The 15498-nt window shown below is 54.5% G+C and overlaps 1 protein-coding gene across 2 annotated transcripts in view; it reads left to right on the forward strand.

Annotated features, from left to right (window-relative positions):
• The window catches only part of SLCO3A1 (solute carrier organic anion transporter family member 3A1), a 208663-nt gene that overhangs the window by 182170 nt on the left and 10995 nt on the right, over nt 1-15498 (forward strand). For both annotated transcript variants that reach the window (XM_037053685.1, XM_037053684.1), the window contains exons 6-8: nt 4136-4334; nt 6200-6338; nt 14501-14676. In XM_037053685.1, coding sequence (XP_036909580.1) covers nt 4136-4334; nt 6200-6338; nt 14501-14676 — 514 coding nt within the window. The remainder of the gene's footprint in view (nt 1-4135; nt 4335-6199; nt 6339-14500; nt 14677-15498) is intronic.

A 15498-nucleotide genomic window follows, 5' to 3' on the forward strand; every position in this document is an offset into this window, starting at 1 on the left:
CCTTTTCCCCAAGCCGAAGCATGGGCTTAGCACTGTTCTCCACAGCAGACCATGGGCATCCTCGTGAGACGCAGTGGTAGTTATGTGAGTGTGTGAAGTGGTCTCAGCTCAGACAGGGAGGGAAGTGAAGGAGGACCCCCGGGTCCCTGGCTGCAGACGTGGAGACACGGGGGAGAGTCCGATCTGGGGGGCAAAGGAGAGCGCTGACGCGCGGTGCCCCGTGCAAGTGCCTGTGTCATTGCGTGACAGCCCTGGGCTCAGCCGGGAGCTCAGCGAGCCCGGGGCCAGTCATGTGGCAGCGAGCCTGGGTTCCGTGGCATCCCATGTGGATGGCCACAGGATTGGGGGTGGAATGACTTAGGGGAACGTGAGAATTTGAAGAGGAGGGTTGAAACACCACCATGAAGCTACAGAGAGGTCTGCGCAGCCTCCTGAAGAAACCCCTGGGCCGCACGAGCCAAGGAAGAGGCCTTCCAATGAAGGAAGCCGTCAGCAGTGTGAGCACTCAAGCAAGGTGAGGCTCACCTGTCCTGTTAGCTTTCACAACCGGGGCGTCTTCAGCCTGTGCCAGGGCTGCGTCCTCGGAGTGGTAGCAGGGGCCCGAGCCCAGGTGTGAAGAGCAGCCCACCAGAGGGAAGAGAGGGAACAGACCGTGGAGGAGGGAGGGAGACGGAGGTGGGGGTAGGGCTGGGAGTCGAGCGAGAGGGTGGAAACAGCTGCTGCTCTGACGGAAGGACTCGCTCCAGCAGGTTTCTGAGCAGAGGGGAAGAGGGCCAGCAGGAGGAGAGCTGCAGAACAGGATCATGTGGTGGGCAGCCCTGACCAGAGAGCTCCTCTGTTCTGGAAACAGAGAGAGGTAGAGCTGTGAGGGCGACCACTGGAACCTGCTGGGTGCAGCCCACGGAATTCCCTTCTCTGCTGAGTGGGAGTCGGATGGTGCCGAGCGAGAGGAAGGAAGGGCGAGCGATGTTGTCTGAGCGCCTCCTTTACCACTGCCGGCTACTTCTCAGCCGGCAAACGGATGCAAAGGTGCTGAGCAGTCCTGAGTCATCGGGAAAATGCACATGAACACCACAGTGAGGTGCTGTTCCACATGCACCAGACTGACGTGAGTGAGTGTTGGTGGGGACACGGAGCGGCGGGAACGCTGCTCCACAGCCGGTGGGCGTGCAAAACGGCACAAGCAGTTTGGAGAAACCTGTGGTGCTGCCCATTCACACTGAGCCTATGCTTCTGCTCCGATCCAGCCGTCCCACTTCTGGGCACGTGCCCAACCGAAACAAGTGCCTCAGTCCACGCGCTGAGAGACGCATATGGAGCAGTATCCAGAGCAGCTTCATGCCTACTAGCCCCGAACTGGAATCAGCTCAAATGCCTGTCAACAGTAGACTGTGTAAATAGTTTATAAAATGTTCATACAGTAGACTGTCACATGGTGTGAGAAACCAAGAACTTTGATACATTGCCTCAGCGTGATTGAATTTGACAGAGTTGAAAGGTCAGACGTAAAAGAGTACAAACTTCAGTTAAAAACAGGGAGCGTTACTCAGCGGGATAGAGGCCAGAATGGTAGGGAACCACCTGTGGGAGCCTCCGGGGTGACTGGATGCGCTGTAAGCTGATCTGAGCTGGAGACCGGCATTTAGAAATGCGAGACTTGAGGCTCTCCCCCCAGGCTTTGACTCTTCATGGAACATAAAAGAGTAAAATCTGCCCATGGTGATGTGGCCAGTTCATAGCACATCTCCTTGGGAACCTCTTGGGAAGCACGGGTCTTATTTTTTTTTCTTCTTACTGATTCCTCTTTACCTTGCACTGCTTCAGAAGTGTTTCTTCGAAGACCGATTAGCAGCACGCAGCCAGTCCTGTAGTATCTGCTTGACAGAGATAGGGTAAATGCACCCCTTTGTGATTAGAGTTATACCTTCTTCATTAGAACTGGCCTTGCTGTCTGCGGCCATACCACCCTGAACGTGTCTGATCTCGGAAGCTAAGCAGGGTCAGGCCTGGTTAGTACTTGGGTGGGAGAAGTAGCCTTGCTCGGGCTCTACCTCCCACCACCCGGAGAATTTCTCTCTCGTCTCCTGGTTGCTCTGTGCTGTTCCTTACGTGTTGACTGCAGTGCACAGTTGTGTGGACATTGGGGCTGTCTTCAACTTAAAATTAGATTCCTCAGTTTTCTGTCAACAAACAAATCAATCGTTTTCAGGGCAGAAGTTCTGAAAAACAGTCTTGACTTTTTGTATCTGTTTCTTTCCCTGTGACTTCTGCCTGTGAGAGCACTTGGCTGGGAGGACCTTCCCGCCCCTGCGTGGAGAGGCAGCCTGGGTGCTGGCCGGCCCCTAGGGGCTGTCCCGCCCTTAGGGGCTGTCCCAGGCATCGCTCCAGTCAGCATGGGCTCTGGGGGGCTGGCTGCAGGAGGGGCTGTCAGTGGCCTTTAGGGGAAAGGGAGGTGTTGGGAGGGTAAGCCAAGGCCCAAGCATCATCAATTACAACATCAGCAAAGGGCCCTGGGCCACCCAGAGGTCACCAGCAAATGAGGTCAAGTTCAGAAAAGCAGCACAGACGATAAAGGGGCTGGTGATGATGATTCATTCCTTAGGGTGAAAGGACTCAATCTGTATAGGTTAGCTTAATAGGAGACCACCGGAAGGTTCAGGGCCTATGCACATCAGAGAGACATGGGGAGGCTGATGTCCCCAAAGCCTGCTGCTGTTATAGTTCCTGTCACTGCCAGATGACACTTCCACTGCCTCTGTTAGGAGACGGAATAAAGCACAGGCCTGCTCCGTGTCACGGGCAGGCGCACCACCGAGTTCACACACACAGCCTCTGTCAGCTCCCACCTCCTTCAGGCCCATAGCGATTCTGAGGTCCAGTCTGTGCCAGGCACAGGGAAGCAGGCTGGGCTGCACAGGTGGGAAGGGTTCCTGTCCTCAGGGAAGCTGCAACTAAGTAGAGAGAGAAGGAACAAGAAACGAGAAAGCCAAAAATAAACCTGGCAGCTTCTGATTGTACAGGAGCCATGGAAATACTCAATCAGGGAACCCCAGGGTGGGGTGCAGGGACCACTTGGGGTCAGTCAGAGAGGGCCTCTCTGAAGAGAAGAGAGGCCAGACAAGTCAAAGCATAGGGCAAGAATGTTCTAGGAGAGGGACCAGGAAATGCAAAGCCTGAGTACCTGTGCCAGGGAGAGAAAGGAGGAGCAGTAGGCGTGGTTGGGGGCCTGTGACAGGTGAGAGCACAGAGAGGCTCAGAGGGGCCCGGTCACCTGATCGGTTCTGTGTCCTAGTATTAAAATTGACATGTATTCCCTTAGCACACGGCAGCTGGTTGATGTAGCTGCCTGACCTCAAGGTCTGTTGATTGCGAGGGGAGGCAGCCTCGACTGGGAGGTTGGCTATGCACACCCTGCCCGTGGGTGAGCGCTGCTCACAGTGGTTTAGAGCCGAGTTTTACGTGACGTGAGTCAAAACAGCAAAAGCAAACAGGAGGCTGGAAGCCTAGGATCTTCTGGTCCTCCTAAATGCCCATTAGTCTCTGAGAATCAGAAATAGGTTTACAATCCCAATGTTTTACAGATAGCTCTGTTTATAAGAGAGGGGGAAATTTTTATTGCAACTACTCACCACAAAAAAGTGTTGATTTGATTCATGTCCCTTCCTGCGAGGTCATGGGGTTGCTTAAAACACCGTCTCCATGGATATGCGAATTTTGGGGCCTTTGGAGAAACAGGCTCCAGGCCCGCCCTCACCTAGTTGGAGAGCAGGCGAAAACCCCCAGGTGAGCTTCAGTCCCACGTCACCTCAGACGTGTACGGGGAGCACGCCACTGCTCCTCGGCACTCATGGCCCCAAAGTGTGGGTGCGTGCCCCGCTGTGTGACTTTGTCTGTGGCAGGCCCTGCGCCTGCTGTGTTTCTGTGCGGGGACCCCACATTGCACAGTAGGTGGAGGCATTTAGACTCCTGTGTGTGTGTGTCTGCCCAGCCTCTTGAGCTCCTTCGGCAGGAATGAGGCCCCTGATGGGGACGCTGGGGCCTGGCGAGGTCGCATCCTGTGGTGTCAGGAGACCCACCCCGTCGCTGACTGGCCCTGCTTCCCCTGCTCATGGCTATACCCTCTGCTCTTCTGCAGGGATGACCGCGATTCCCTGTGCCTGTCTGGGCATCTTCCTGGGCGGCCTCCTGGTGAAGAAGCTCAGCCTGTCTGCCCTGGGCGCCATCCGGATGGCCATGCTCGTCAACCTGGTGTCCACAGCTTGCTACGTCTCCTTTCTCTTCCTGGGCTGTGACACAGGCCCCGTGGCTGGGGTTACTGTTCCCTATGGAAACACGTGAGTAGCAGCAGTGCCTGTGACCACGAACTTCTTGTGATCATGGTCCCTAATGACCATGAGCCAAGAAGTGGATGATGCCTCTGCATCTTACTCCCAAAGTCAAAGAATCATTTTGACTGTTCTGGGCGGAGAGGGTGACCACTCCCCTCAGCGTTGGCTCACAGGGTGGCAGAGAGATGCTGGGAGACACAGGCCACCATCACTCCGCAGAGGACTGAAAGTACTACTTCTGGGATTTGACTGTAGGAATGATGCGAAGATTGAAAATGGAAATGAATTTCATTGTAAAATTTAGCTTTGAGTGAAAGATTTCAGTAGTTCCTTACACCATCAGAAGCTATCGTCACACTCAAATAGTAATTACAAACCCTAGCCAGGGTTGGAATTGGTGAGTAGGAGGGAAAAATAAAAAGGAGAGAAGGGAGAGACGGAGGGAAGGAACTTAGTTTTTGTGGGACTGTTTTTCTTACCTAGCAATTATCTTTATGTATCCGGTGTTGACAGCCGTTCCCTTTCCTACATGGGACTCTGAGGCTGCATGGAGAATCCAGCCTGGAGCCCCAAGACTGTGGCATGGCTGGCCTGCAGGATACCAGCTCCTGCCCACACTGGTCTCCTCCTCCAGGCTGGCCACCAGGCCTACTCTTGCAGTGAGGCCAGAAGATACAGTAGAGTTGGGTTTACCTGCCACCCCTCAAGGGCAAGCAGGAGAAATGGGAGAATGCAGGCAGGGCAGTTCTCGGCAGCCGTGCAGGGCTCATGCACACACATGCGTGAGGCCCCATCCACCCCTGTGACCCCTTCACCGCCACCATGGCCTCTTTCAGCCAGCACCCCAATGCAGCCCCTCCCTCTCAAACAGGGTGCCTTCTGGGTTGCACCTGCATTAATGGCGGTGTTTGGAGACAAATAGTGAGAGCCCTAACTTTCCCAGTGCTCAGGCAGCGAATGCACAGCGGTTCAAGCACAGGCCCGACTGTAGTGACATTGGTCTTCAGTAAGAAAAAAGGAAGCTCAGGGGCTGCAGCTACTCTGCCAGCTGCCACCATCGATAGAGCCCAGTCCCTCCTCTGCCATTTGTGAGTTGCTGACATTGGGGCGGGTGACTTGTCCTGGGTGCACCCCACAGGGCTACACTGGAAGTAGAGGGGATGACGCACGGGGCACTGGGATGGTGTCTGACACACTCGCTGTCAGATGTCCCTGTCCTTATCAGGAAGTGCTCGGAGCCCAGAGGCGGGGGCATGCTGCAGAGGAGACACTGTCTCTCACAGCACTGAAAGCTCCCCTTCTCCCTCGTCCTCTTTGCCATTTGCTGCTTTAGCTAACTGTGCCTTTAGTGGCATAAAGGAAAACTTAAAATACGTTAGTGTTATTTTCTGCAGGAAATGGAATCGATCAAACAGACAGTAATTATTGAAACAGTCATAGTAGTTTGTTAAGCATCACCAGGCTGGGGAGGCATAAAAAAGACAAGGAATGACTCAAAGAGGGGAGAGGTGTGTGCTCAGCTCTGCAGGGAGGAGTTGTTGGCCCGGTGTAGGCTGCAGTAACCAGGAGGGGCTTCATGGAGGAGGTGGTCCTGAGCAGAGCCCCAGGGTGTGCCCAGCCCATAGGGCGCATTGGTGCAAATGATAAAGAGAGGCTGCCTCTCCTCCTGCAGACAGAGCTCCCAGCCAGCCAGGGTCCCCGGTGCTGGGAGCAACCTGCAGAGCTCCCAGGTGTGAGTGAGTCTGGGACGAAGAGGGTTAAGCACTGGGTCACTCACTGAAGCAGAGAGCAGAGAGGTATCAAGGGGGCGAGGATGTTTCCCATCAGAAGTGGGCTCTTCTCTAACAGGTTCCATGTTTCTTCTTCTCCAGCTCAGCGCCTGGCTCAGCCCTGGACCCCTACTCACCCTGCAATAAAAACTGCGAATGCCAGACGGATTCTTTCACTCCCGTGTGTGGGGCGGATGGCGTCACCTACCTGTCCGCCTGCTTTGCTGGCTGCAACAGCACGGTATAGTGATTTCCTTCTGGCATGGGGGACGGGCTGGGGAACTCGGGCAGCCAGAGGGGTTATGCCCGAGGGCAAGGGCAGGCGTGGGCAACCACACGTGTTCCCGAGTTTGTGTCCCTGCACTGTGACTTCTCTCAGCCTCTCCCCGGCTCCAGTGAAGGACTTTCCATCAGTATGTGGGACGACTGCCTGGCCCTCCTTGCTAAATGAGATAAGTTTCCAAACAGCATCATTGAGCAGATGACAGTGGAAATTTAAGGGAAGCTGTATATATATACCAGAGAAACAGACTGTGATTCACAGCACTCACAGTGGGTGGCAATGGAATGGGATGACTCTGTAGGTAATGAGCTCCCTGTCAACAGAAGTATGTAAAAAAAAAGGCTAGAGAACCATTTATTGGGGAAGACCTCTTCCAAACCTGGGACCGTCTGACATTAATTCAGCCTCTTCCCTGCTCAGTGTCCTCATTTTCCTCTCACCTAGATGTGCCCCACCTTTTTATACTCCCACTATACTTTCTCTTTGGCTCTTTTCTTTTTGGTTGAAATATACAGTTGACTGTCAGCCTATAGCTTTCCATGTTCTCTGCAATGACAGCTGGATGCCAAGTGGCTGATGGCCAACTATTGCTGACCCCGCCTGCCAGGTGTCTGTCTCGCCTGCCCTCTTCCCGCATCCGCACCACTGCCCTGCTCCAGGCCGTCCTCATCTCTTTCTTGGGCCAGGGTCGTAGTTGCCTCACTGGTATTGCCAGCTCAGGGTGGCCCCTTTCTGGTCTGCCTGCTGTGCTGCAGCCGGGATGATGACTTTCTAATGCTAGTCCATCAGCTAGAAGGTGGATGTAGGCACTGAATCAGGTTTGGTTATGTATCAGGGGGTATTCTCTTCAGCTCCGCCTCCTTTCAGGAGTGGCGTGCAGCTTTCCCTGCACAACACGCATGTTTGCATACTCCTCTTTCCAGCTGGATGACTCCTGCCAACCCGCCCACACCCTACCCAAATGCCCCTCCTCCGGGAATCCAGCCCTCCCCGTCCGTACCTCAGGGGCCTGCCTCTGCAGTCTCCCGACCCGTCTGTCTGGGGTGTTTTACGGCGGCAGTCTGCCGAGAGCTCTCTCACACTCTGACCTGTGGCTTCCCTGAGCAAGGCCTGGCACCAGACGCGCTCCTAGCATCCAGGAACGTGCAGGCGGGCAGCTGGGTGAGAGCAGGGCGGGGCGGCTGTTCTCGAGGGGCTGGCGTGGGGGCCGCTGGCTCCCTCCCCCCTCCTCATCCCATGTCTTTGGGGAGGAACGACTTTCTGAGACAGAAAACGTTCATCATTTATTTTCATTTCCAAAGATTTATTTTTTCCTTGCTTTTAACATTTAGATTTCTGGCCAGTTATTAACATTTTTCTAGAGAGAAAATAAATCACCCTGGGGTGGAGGGAGGGATGGATATTTTACATTCGATGATAAAGCAATTTCTTTATGTAACTGGAAATGAATTTTTAAAAAAAGGATGGAATCTGGAGAGTGGTTAAAATAAAAATACAAGCTATTTTTTTTCATGACAACAATGTCATTAATATTCAAAAATTTATAAATCAATGTTGGTTATCATCCCATTACAAGAATTAAATTAAGTGTAGGCTAGTGCCCTGAGGCCAAAGGATTCTCTATTCCACAGCATTCTGTGGCCCAAAAATTGTCCTAAAAATCCTCTCCCAACCTTGCATGTGAGTTCAAGAGTCTCACTGAGTAAGAGCAAGGCCAGGCCTACGGTTGCCTCCAGCTGCTGAAACCTAGCTGTGGGATGTGACTGTTGGGTGGCGAGCTTCTCCGCTGCCCTCTGGCCATACTGTGTATTCCCCAGACACCCACCTGTTCCTCACATTGCTGGAGGCCTCAGAGAGCCTGTGGGGTGCAGGCAAAGTGGGGAGCTTCTGCCCTTGCAATTACGAAGCAGAGACTAGAAAGCCCCCAGGGCTGGGGTGGGAATCACAGCCCTTTCCCGCAGACGCGGACTTGTAGCACCCTGGCTCCCAAAAAGTGGATGAGGGATCTGGAGACACAGCCCCGGGAATGCTGGGAAAGGGCCCTGTGCCAGTTTAACCATACAAACCACCCCCACCATACAGCTCGGGACAGCAGCCAGCTTCTCCGAGGCCTGTGCGGCCGACCACCAGCCAGGCCATCAGCGCCTCCCTCACAGCCTGGAGTCAAGGGACTTGCAAGCCTCCACCCCAAAACAAGCAGAAAGCAATCGCCTGTCTCTTAATTCTCAGCCACAGTGCTCGAAGATGTCAAAAGGCGCACATTAGTTCGTGGTTCTTTGCTCACTCCCCCCTCTCCCTCTCCCTCTTTCCTTTTGTCTCCAAGCTCTGAGAAAATCTCCCATGAGCTCACGGCTTCCCCTCTGGCCTCCCCACTCCCCCTGCACACATGCGCATTCCGGCACCCTCTGCCTTTCTCAGTGCCAGCTTCCACCGGCACCCCAGCCCTAGTGCTGCCTCACCGGTCGTCTCGGAGACTGGGGAAGGGGTCACGTTTTAGTCCCTGGTTACAGAATAGGCACTTGCCTAAGACCACACTGAATGTGCAGGTGGTGCTGATGGTGGAATGTCGAGTGCATCGAACTCTAAACCCAGTGTCTGCCCATGTCTGCGACTCCCCGCGTTAGGATCCCCTTTATTCTGCCTGAGAGGACCTCTTTATGCATCTGTTTCCCCGCTTGTTGCTGCTGCCTCTCCAGCCTGAAGCTCCACTCCTCCCACCTCTTGGAGAACCCCTTGCTATGGTGAACTTCTTGGGGTTCCCCCACCACACCAGCTCCCCCTCACCTCCGGGCCTTTGCACATGGTGTTCCTTTTATCAGGGATGGTCTTCCCCCAGGCCCTTCACATGCATGCCACCTGCTTATCTCAGCTTGAGAAGCCTCTTCCCACCCCCCCCAGAGTCCCCACCACCTACCGTCCCCTAGTAAGTATCTGACCCACCACCCACACCCCATACCCCCATTAAATGGCTCCTTCCTCCTGCCTTCCCCTCACTAGGGTCCGGTGCCCAGGGCTGGAGCTCTCAGGTGACCCTCCCATTCCCGGTGGCAGCCGCGGCTATGAATCAAGGCGCCAGGATTCCTGGAGGCTGGGTGCCCTATGCGGCCTCGGGAGGCCCAGGGAGCACGGTGGGGTGAGAACACCTCCCTGTTGAGTAGGAACTGGAGCGGGTGGGTTGGCTGGTGCTGACTTTAATACTAAAAACCCAATCCTTGCATCTCTCACCACTTTATAGCTTCTATCAAGACTTGTGAAAATTTCTGTAACTCAATTAGATGTGAGTAATTCACCATTCAGATAATCTCAATTATAAGGAAATCTGGTTAGCATTAGCGGATTTTGGATATCAGATTTTCCTTCTGGCTCTGGTTTAGGTTTTGTTTTTTATGTTTTTATATCTCCTCCACTAATAGCCATGGAAGTGTCCAGGATTGCATTTAATATACAATTTGTGACTCTTGTAGTGTGTGCCTGGGAGGGGTGACGGAACAGACCACAGGTGAATTTTGTAAGCTTCTTTTGCATGAACGCCTTGTCCAGCTTGTCTCTGTACCCCTCTCTCTCGTCTCAGAAGTGACGGTTTCCGCCCATGGTGTGTTGGTGTGCTGGTGTGCTGCTGGCGGACTGCTGGAGGCTGTCTGCTCTTGACCTACGACGGAGTAACTGGCTTAGGAAAAGCCCGTGGTAGCCACTGATGGAATGCTGGCAGTCAGCATGAGCCTGGCCAGCGGTTTGCAGGGCAGTAACCTGTAGATGGTGAATCTGCACCGCTGTCTGGGCAGCAGATGTTTCTCAAGTGCCTGTTGAGCCGAGTCCCGAGTCGGTTCCACAGGGGAGAGGTGGCACAGCTCTCAGTCCTGGCTGCACGGGAGAATCACTCGGGAGCTTTTAAAAAATGAGGCCTGAGCCCCATCATCAGAAATTCTGAGGTCCTGGCTGTGTTTCAGTATCTTTAAAGCCCCCTGCCTCCGCCAAGGCTGAGAGCACCCGTCTACCAGAGCGGCTGCCCCTCAGTTCTGCTGGCATCCTTGGTGCATCGTTCTTTGTTGTGGGAAATGCCCTGTGGACCGAGAGTGCTTAGCAGGATCCCCAGGCTCTACCCCCCGGGGGCCGGTAGCAGCCCCTCATCCTCCGGTTTAGGAAAGCCCCAGTGCCTCCAGATATTTCAGCAGTCTGGGGGGACAGTTACCTTCAATGCAAACCACTGTTCTAAGGAAGGGGACGAGGCCTTAATACTTTATCTCTGTAGACACAAGTCGCCATCCTAGCAGATACTGAGCACTCACCCTTTGGTCTCCTTTCCTCTGTCCGCCTTCTCGTGCTGCCCACGGTGGATGCTGAGCTGGAGATGGGAGGCGCTGTCAGCCTGGGTAACAGAAGCAGCTCCTGACGGCTCGGGCGCTGCACCCGCCCTGCAACTGTGTTGACTGTGGACTAAACGGAGCCTGAGCTCCATCCACAGATCTGGCTTTGTGCCGTCTCTCTGTAGACGTCCAGCCGTAAGTGACACAGCACCTGCACCCCTGAGGGGCCACGGTCGGCTGGGGCTGAGCAGTGGCCGACCCACCACCGGCTGCCCAGTGCACCTGGACCCTCTCTCTTAACTGTTTCCTACGTGACTCCCTATGGCTTAGAGTTTGCAAACCCTCCCAAATAGTGCAGCTCCATTTGCCTGAACACATTATAAAGTTTGTACGTTTTCTGGTGATGGCTTCTCGGAAAGGACTGTCCTGAAATCAAGCCTCCTGGGAGCGTGGCCACTCGGGACACGTAAGGTATCTCAGGCCCGGCTGAGCGATTGGAAATGGAGATGACAAAGGAAAGAGCTCGTGCTCACTGCAAAGGAGAGAGAACCTACTTGTAGGAGTATGTGCAAGGGGACACCCAAGAGCAGTAGCTGGCCTGGCTCATGTGTTCCCACTATAGTGTTAATGGAACAGAATGCATTATAAAGTTATATATAGGTTGTTATCTCTTTCAGTCAAGAAAAAGAAAAATCTAAATATATGCCTATCTTTGCATGAAAAAATATCAGAAGGATATATAGTCAGCTGTTCATAGGTTACCTCTTGCTAGGGACTGAAAAGGTGATTTTTATTATTTCTTTCAAAATTTCTGTGTGTTTCTAAACTGTCTAAAGTAAACATGCATCCTTTTTCCAAGAAGAAAAAGCTTTTTATTTTTTAAAAATTCCACATTAAAGGTGGAATTTTTAGGAATTTAGGAATTTTAGGTGCTTGCCTTCTAAGAGAAGGAAGGAGGAAGGTGGAGAAGTCGGTGTACCTGCAGCCTTATGCTTGCTGGGGTAGAAATTGGTTCCTGGTGGGGTGGGCTGGGGCCGGAAGCGGGGGTGTGGACCTGTTTTCTGGAGGAGGACCTCGTCTGGGGCGGCTGGGTATTTGCCTGGTGGGGAGGCTTGGACCTCGTGGTAGTAGGGGCAAGGATTTGGTCTGGAATCAAGAGGCAGAGAGCTAGAGGGGGAGCCATCGGGGCCTGTGGTCACTCCGTCCCCCTCCCCTGCCCTGACCACCACTTCTGCCAGGGGTGGCTGAGCCAGGAGGGAGCCTCGTGCTCCCCAAGGACAGCCCCCATCTTGCCACTGCGGAGGGAGCGAAGGCTCTGTCAGAGTGTGTCCTGGCCCCTGCGTTATAGATGGCAGGGCGAGAGGCGGGCGGGGGTCTGGCTTTTGTCTCTCAGTTTTTCTCCCTGGCCACTGTCCTTCAGCCGTAGCCCTGTGAGGGAACACGAGTGTCTCCATCTTCTCGCAGTTTTTCAACAGCCCCTCGGCCTTGAAGCCTGTGGGTTGCTGGCAGGGCTCTTTGTGAACAAGGGGCTCCAAGGTCTGCACCGGAAACGGCAGCCTGGGTTGGGCTCATCAGGGGAAGATTCTAAGCCACAGAAAGTAGTAAGTGACAGAGGAACCACCGAGGAACCTGGCTGAGTCATGAAAGAGTTTAAATGCCTAGAACATATAGGGGGTGGGGGTGTTGTCACTCAAAGGGCAGTGTCACCATCTACTGCAGCGGTGTCCTTGGTCCTGGGCCATTTCGGGGAGCTGGGCGTCACCACAATGGGTGGAAGACGCCCGGGCACAAGCAGACAGGACCTGCTCGGAGCAGTGCACTCTGGCAGGTGCCCTTTCTCCCCTGTAGGACTAGGTGGTGCCTGACGTGCCACAGAAACTGTCATCTCTTCCGGGTGACCCAGTGCATTCCAGAAAGAAGAACAAGTACAGGATTCCAGACTGTTGGGAGCGACTCCACTCGCCAAGTTGTCACGTCAGGCTCCTAAACAGGGAATCCTGCCGCCACCATAGCTGTTCCCTTAGAAAAGGAGCCTTTCAACCTAGACATTGGTTTATTTGTACGATGAGCAGAAATCGATGCATCAGTGTGGAATGTGAGGGGAAACCCAAACGAAAACAACTCTGCTTGCCAGCATTTTGAAACCCTGCTGATGAGTATTTTGTGCTTATAATCTGAGCTGTCCAAACCGCACGCTCATGCTTTTCTCCAGTGGCAGGAAAGGGATCCGAGATTCCATATTGTCGCGATTCCTCCTCATCGTGGCGTGTGATGGGAGCGTTCCTCGGTGTGGATGAGCGGTCAGACGTGGGGCAGGCATGTGGTTTTCAGCGGCTGTGTTACTCTCCTTGCACTGATTTTTAAAGTTCTGGACTTAATTCTTTGTAAAATGTTACATTCACGTTCCATGCGCCACTCACGCAGTGGGTTGCTGCCCACTGGGTTGTAAAGCAGCTGCTCCCCCTGGCACCCCTTGTTGGTGGAGGGCGTGGTCCGTGCATCCTTGCAGTTCCTCCCATGACGACACGTGAAGAGGCACGCAGAGCCTCTCTCTCGCAGTGTTGTGCCTCACGTTGACCTCGAGTCACTCTGTCCCAGGCCAGTCGCCACAGGGGCAGGGCTCACGCCTTTCATGGGACAATTGTAGCCACCCCTGGGTGCTGGAAGGGGCAGAAGGGCTCCTGTGCTGGGCAGCCCTTGCAGCGTCCCCCCCACCCTGGCCCCTGAATGGAGCCCTGTGCAGGGCATAGTCATAGAACAGGTGGCCCTGTTGGGGTGAGGGGCGCATATAGGCTTTTGGACATCCCTGCAAGGGTCCCACGTGGGCTAGGAAAAGCCCCATCTCTGTGTTCTGTGGGGAGAGAAAAAAAGGGAGCAGGATTTTCAAGGGCAGGTGACCCTCAGGAGGATTCACTCCTGTGTGTGCTCTGAAAGCAGCAGCCCTGGAAAGAAAAGCAGTGAGTCGTTTATGATTGTTTTCATTTTTGCATTCATTAAAGGCCCCAGCACTATTATCATGGAACCTTAATTGGCTTGGCACTTGCGGGCTCTGCCCTTCTCAGCCCCTGCCATCAGAAATTCCTGGAGGGTGAACGAGGACCAGGCCTGGGAACGGGGTTGGCTGGGCGAAAATCTGGGAAAGATCAGTGGAATGCAGTGGCTTTGCTTCCTCCTCTCTGATCGCCTACTCATCAGTGTGTCTTGGGCCGTAGCTTCCTCCGCAGCATCCGCTCTGAGCTCCCTGCCGTCTCTTATCCCTCTCTGCCGTCTCTGCCACTCACAAGGGTTCCCAGCAGCTCCTCCTCCCAGCCCCAGGACTGGCAGCCCCCTCACCGCTCCCCAAGCACAGCCTGTGCTCTGAGGGCCACACTGGGCCACAGAGCAGCAGCACCGTTCAGGTCACCCGATTTACTTCTTCTAACACACTTCAGTGTAACTACAACTGCATGAAAGAGGACAAATCGGCCAGTAATTGCGATGTTAATTTGGCAATGTTTTATCATATTGTGGACGCGCAGTTTCCTCTGTAGCTGTATGTATGGGGCAGGGGGCAGATTTGTCTACAGAGCCGCTCTGTGAGGACTTCTGAGTGGGGAAAGGGATACACAGGAGGCGGGAGACCAGCTCTCCTCCCCAGAAATATGCCTTTGTTTGCATGGGTTTGCAGCCTCCTTAAAGGCTCACTGGTCCACTAAGTCCTAATGAACGGGACGCGCCGGAATTGGTGATTGGGCTGTGACAGCTCCAGCTGCAAGGTGGCTTGGGGTTCAGGCGCCGGAGATACCCCCAGTGAAAGGGCTGGCTGCTGCTTTTCAGAATCTCACCGGCTGTGCGTGCCTCACCACCGGCCCGCCCGAGAATGCGACCGTGGTTCCCGGAAAATGCCCCAGTCCCGGGTGCCAAGAGGCCTTCCTCACCTTCCTGTGCGTGATGTGTGCCTGCAGCATGATCGGGGCGATGGCACAGACACCCTCAGTCATCATCCTTATCAGGTAAGTGTAGAAGGTCCCCAGGGGCCTGAGCCCCAGCCTCACGGTCCCTCCTCCCAAACCCCCACGAGCATTGGCAGGAGTCCTGGTGGTCAGAACCTCAGGTGCCACTGGAGTCTTGGGCACCAGCTTCCCTGGGCCAACAGGAACCGTTCCTTTAGAGAGGGGCCTTCCCCCATCAGTAGAAAGCAGGGCCCAAGGGAGAAAAGTTCACGTTCGTGTCGTCCAAGGAGTGGGTTCCACAGGTGATTTGGGGGAAATGGGGGCCTGTGTTGGTTTCTGCAGAGGCATGGTTGGAGTTGATGAAGATGGTACTGGACTGGCCAAGTCCCCATGGCCAGCCCCTGCCCTGGCCACTGAGTGGGCATGTGTTTCTGAGGCATGTTTTTTAGTCTGGGCCTGGGGGTGACGTCACTAGTTTTGCCTGTGGCGTGGGCCCTGCCCGGACCACGCGTGTGCAGACGCTGCAGAGATGGGAGGGGTTCTTGAGGGTGTGAGGCTGTGCCGAGTGGCTCGTGGAGGTGAGCGTGGGTGACTCTGCAGCTCCCTGTCTCAGGACCTATGCTGGATCCAGGTGAGGCACCCCAAATGTGAGTTAGTGAGGAATACTGCAGCGCCATTAGCACCTCTGCAGGGGTGTGAGGAGCCTGGAAACAGGATGCCCCGCCCCCAGCGTTGCTCTAAACCTGAACGTTCACCAGACACAGAGCCTCCTTGGGGAGCAGTTGCCTGAGCAAACTGACTCAACCCCAAGGGCTGGAACTGAGGTAGGAACGAAGTGCTCAGAGGGGATCTGTGAGCCTGTGGGTGTCACTAGCTGCTGCA

This window comes from Sturnira hondurensis, unplaced genomic scaffold (assembly GCF_014824575.4).
Source record: "Sturnira hondurensis isolate 20B ecotype Veracruz unplaced genomic scaffold, ASM1482457v3 Scaffold0007865, whole genome shotgun sequence".
NCBI classification, from domain to species: Eukaryota; Metazoa; Chordata; class Mammalia; order Chiroptera; family Phyllostomidae; genus Sturnira; species Sturnira hondurensis.